The 4613-nt window shown below is 51.5% G+C and overlaps 1 protein-coding gene across 1 annotated transcript; it reads right to left on the reverse strand.

Annotated features, from left to right (window-relative positions):
- Window positions 1-765: 765 nt before the first annotated feature.
- On the reverse strand, window positions 766-2904 carry LOC144134311 (uncharacterized). The gene is made up of 2 exons (XM_077667252.1): window positions 2719-2904; window positions 766-1985 (listed from the first exon to the last, which is right to left on the reverse strand). Exons 1-2 carry the CDS (start codon window positions 2902-2904, stop codon window positions 837-839), a joined length of 1335 nt encoding a protein of 444 aa, XP_077523378.1. The 3' UTR covers window positions 766-836.
- Window positions 2905-4613: the final 1709 nt, after the last annotated feature.

Consider the following 4613-nt stretch of genomic DNA (forward strand, 5'->3'; position numbering starts at 1 on the left):
TCAACGCCCGCCAAGGGATGTACAACTTGGTAAACCTGCGCGGACTGGACGCAGTTCCGGCCGTAATGCGCTTTCGTTCGACATTGTTTACGGTTTTACTGTGTAAACAGTGCACAGTTGCCGAGGTAGTCGTTATAGCATGCAGCAAGACAGACCCAATATGCTGCAAATAAAAAAAGCAATAAAATAATCTTTAAGCCATTACGTAACAACGGTCCACTGGAACCAGTGCTTCCACGGAAGCTTTGGTCCTCTAAGAAGCTTAGAAGCGTAGACCTCTAGTATTCATACGCAGCAGAATCTTGAGGAAACAAACAAGTCTTTTATTCGCACACTCATCCTCCTGCACAGCACGCCATTCTGTCGCGTGTGCTCTTTTGAGGAAGAACCATTTACAATAAATTAAGGGTCAACCGGTCGCTGTGCACACTCTGCAACCGGTATCTATGTACATCCTACGAATAGGCCACGTCGACGAACGACGCGTTACGGCGACATATCCTCGCGGACAGCAGCCTTCATCTGTTCGATGTTCATCGAACAGCGGTTGAAGAGGCCGCATTCGCCGGTAGACCTGCCGAGCGCTGCCGCGGCCTGGTAGAAGATCAGCGACCGCTGGCTGGGCAGGGGGCGGTAGTCCCTGTACAAAAGCAAGGAAGGGCGAAGCCACTGTCAGCTTCGAGGGAGGAGAACACTAATGCAACGTTGGTGAACTCAACGCCAAAACAGTAAGGATTAAAACACTGGCAATTGAATGCAATTGAAGTGCGGGTCTAGCACCCTGTAATACGAACAGACCAATAAAAATCATGCATCCTACTGCCATCGAACAGTGCTTACTCGAAGAAAGCGTCCACTTCAGTCGCCCGCGATCCAAACTCTCCAGGCTTCGAGACCAGCGTGCAGATGAACTTGGCCAGGCAGTCGTCCTTGTCGTGCTGCTTGATGAAGTGGAAGTACTGCTCCACTTCCTGACCAGAGACGGTGGCGTTGAGAGCGGGCACCTCGACGGGCATCGCGTCGCCCTCTTCGGCAACCTCGCGACGATACCTGGGACCCAGTCCGTCGGCGAACGTCGTCTGCTGCGGCGTCTCGCTCTCCTTGGCAGAAGTGTATAGGACGTCCTCAGGACCGCTGGCGAGATCTGGGGTGATGGAAGGAGGGAGCCGCCTTCCGGGAACGACTACGTGCTCGCTGACAACTGGGGGAAGAGGCGAGGACGTTGGAGGGGAAGACTCGGGCGCCGCGTCCGAGGCAGGTGTGGGAATGTCGTACGAGTACGAAGGAGAGTCCTGCCGAGGAGGAAAGGTCTGCCACTCGCCGTAAGGGAAGATGTGGCTCTGGCCCTCTGGTGGCGCGGGACCGACGTGAAGCGCAGGCTCTTCAGACGACAGCTGCTGCTCCTGGGGTGCTTCAGTCGACAGCTGATGCGTCGGGGGTGCTTCAGGCTGCTGCTCCGGGGGAGTGTCCAGTTGAGTAGGGACGACACCCTGCTCATGCTCGGCCCAGGGCAGGGAGCCCGGATGCGACGAGAAGTAGGAGGGCTGAGGGGCGTTCTGCGCTACGACGGCCACGCGCATGAGCTCGCCGCCGGTGGTGCCAGCAGAGACGAACTCCTTGTATTGTTCCAGAGGGAGCGACAGGACGGGTGGTTCGTACCGCTGCGGATAGATGGAGGTGGAGGCGGCTCCAGCCAGGCGCCTCTTCTCCATCTGGTTGGCGAAGTCGAGAGCGGCGTACCCTGCCTCGAACTGCTTCTTGAAGTCGTACACTTGCTGGGGGTCGACGTGCTCCACGGAGAGTTGCGGAGGCTGGGCGTGCTCCTCTGCAGGCGCTCCTACCACTTGCTCGACAGAGACTTCTTTCACGGGCCCTGGCACGGGCACTTCAATGGCTTCTTCAGCGGGCTCTTCAACAGGTTCTTCAACGGGTTCTTCAAGGGCGCCTTCCTTGACAGGTTCAGGTGGAGTAGGGCCGTCAGCAACCTTGCAATAGTAGGATTAAGAATAGTGAACAGCCTGCTAGATAGGTATCGAAGCATTTTCAAAACAAAATGAGAGCGGTTCAACTCCCGTTACACCAAATGGTCCAGCGCTAGCTATGCTTGATTATACTATGACTTTGCTGTTCAGCTTGTCACTTGCGGCTGCTATGTGTACTCGGATTAAGTACTCAGCTTGTAAGTTTTAATTTCAGTCGGCTATGGTTTGCAGCGACATCACTCGCAAGCCTAAAATTGCGAGGTCACCTTCGTGTCGAACACATTTAAATTAACCTGAACCAAGATTTCGGTTCAAATCCGAGAACAGACATTTTGAGGAGGGGTGGGCGGATATTGGTAATGACCAGGGCGCAATTTGGGCACTCCACCGCATTGGCCGTAGTCACTTCAACATCTGACTTGCCATGACTTATGAAGGCTGTTATGAAGTCAGTTATGAAGTTATGAAGGACAGCGGCTCTGAAAGCATCGAAACCTAACGCGTTATGCAGGATGTTTTCGTTGTTTCGACGAGTTACGAACACTGGAGAGGTTGCTTCACCTGAAAGGATATTACGGTGGGCTAAATTAGTTATCCTGTTAGTTAGCTGTCTGTCTTAGCTGTATTCCGATGTACTACGCCGCTGACAACGCTATGCCAAAAAAAGCAGTCTTCTAAATGAGAAACCGTATTTTTAGAAATTGCTGCGTAAAGTCTTCGGTGAAACAAGACACACCTTGAGGTCGACGGTGGCCTTCACGGCGCGGTCTCCGCTGAAGTAGGAGGCCATCCTGGCAGCCGCGGCCAGCTTGTACTCGGCCAGACTGCGGAACTTGGACGTGAAGAAGCTCAGCGGAGACGCGCTGCCGCTGTCAACCAGCAGCGCCAGGGACAGCGCCAGGAAGAATATCGACGAACGCATCTGCGGGAAAAACGCATAATGGCTCTGTGCTAAACCGCGATGGGTCGAAAAAGGGTTAGCAGTGGTCACTTGAAGAAATACACCAGCCCGCCTATCCGCACTTACCTGTCGGTTGCACAGTCAATCCGATTGATTGTCGGAAGTAGCAAGCTAGTTAACTAATTTCTGATAATTAGCAGCTATCACAGCCAGGCAATTGGTTGCCAATAGAGATTTGTAGCCGACCGTTAGTAATAGCTATAAGTTTTTAGAATTTGTAAAACGCGATTATCCTTGGCGCTGTGGCTCGGCAAAATTTGGCTAGATTGTGTCAGAGTACATGCGCTTTCGGAAAGCATGCAGGCAAAGCACCCTTTTCAGTGCATGTAGCTAGTAAAAAACGCCAAATATTGTCGAGCCACAGCACCAAGGGTAATCGCATTTTCGAAGTTATAAAAGTATGTCTCCTAACTACTAACTACAGATGTCTAATTGCAACCGGGCGCCCAATTGTTAATTGTTAACAATTAGTTCGCTGACCGGTTTTCTGGTGTCCGGCAACACTGGCAATAGTATGCTGAAAAATCCATATTACTCTCAACATCAAGAAAAAACCCTCGTTCTCAGACGAAACACAATGTCAAGCACAACACAGCGTTGGAGCAGCCCTGAATAAAAGAACCGAAGGGTAGATGCGGGAATGGAGCCGTCACTAATAAATAGTGAATTCCCATTTTTAAGTCCCATTTTTTTTAATTCCCATTTTCCAGTTGTCAGTAGTGCAGCCGTATACGAAGAGATTACATAAATCACCTCCGTACTCATACAGTCGGGGACAAAAGTCTCTGGACCACGAGTTCCTCAAACGAAGCCGATAGCTCTACTATTAGCCAGCGGCTGGGGACCACAGTTGTAGAAGTTAGTCAAAATTTAGTTCTTTCATCTCCACAACTGTGGTCACCATCTGGCGCTTTCATAACACAGCTTTGGGCTTTGTTTATACGGAACGCACGGTCCAGAGACTTTTTCCCCCAACTGTACGTCCCTTCCCAACCAGGGCATTACTTACACAGCATCTTCACTTTCTAAACAAGACTAAATACAAGGCTACCAGAGCACTTATAATAAAAAAAAAAGATGCGATACGTGCTAACAATTCAAAGCAGTTTTTAGAGTACCGGAGACTTAATGCCGGAGATGTACATACCGATTTACCGGACCCCTCCTGCGCACGCGCAGTGGCTCCCCCGACTCAATAGTACTGCGCATGCGCAGAAAGGGCCCGGTAAACAGGTATATAAATCTCCGGCAGTAAGTCTCCGGGACGCTAAAAAAAACGTCTAATATCACGTTTATAACGTCCGTGTGTTGTGCGACACGAAACCACGCGGTCGAAATTATCCGGAGCCCTCCACTATGGCGTCCCTCATAGCCAGAGTCACTTTGGGACGTTAAACCCCACAAAAACAAAATGTAGGCTCAGCTGCGATAAAGACGAGTTATTCTCTTCCCCATCCTAGAAAACCCACCTCGAGAGTCTGGTGAGCGCGGTGTTGGGGAGCTGTGGGTTCTGCGCTCCGCAGCCTGCCTTGGCCGGTTTAAAATACTCCGTTCTAAGGCGGGGCCGAGCGACGGCCGCAACCCTCGGGCGGGTGAGAGAGGAGGGTAGGGGACAGCCGATTGGACGAAGACATTTCTCACTGTAAAGCGAGTTTGGACGCCATCTTGGT

Source organism: Amblyomma americanum, chromosome 5 (assembly GCF_052857255.1).
Source record: "Amblyomma americanum isolate KBUSLIRL-KWMA chromosome 5, ASM5285725v1, whole genome shotgun sequence".
NCBI lineage: Eukaryota > Metazoa > Arthropoda > Arachnida > Ixodida > Ixodidae > Amblyomma > Amblyomma americanum.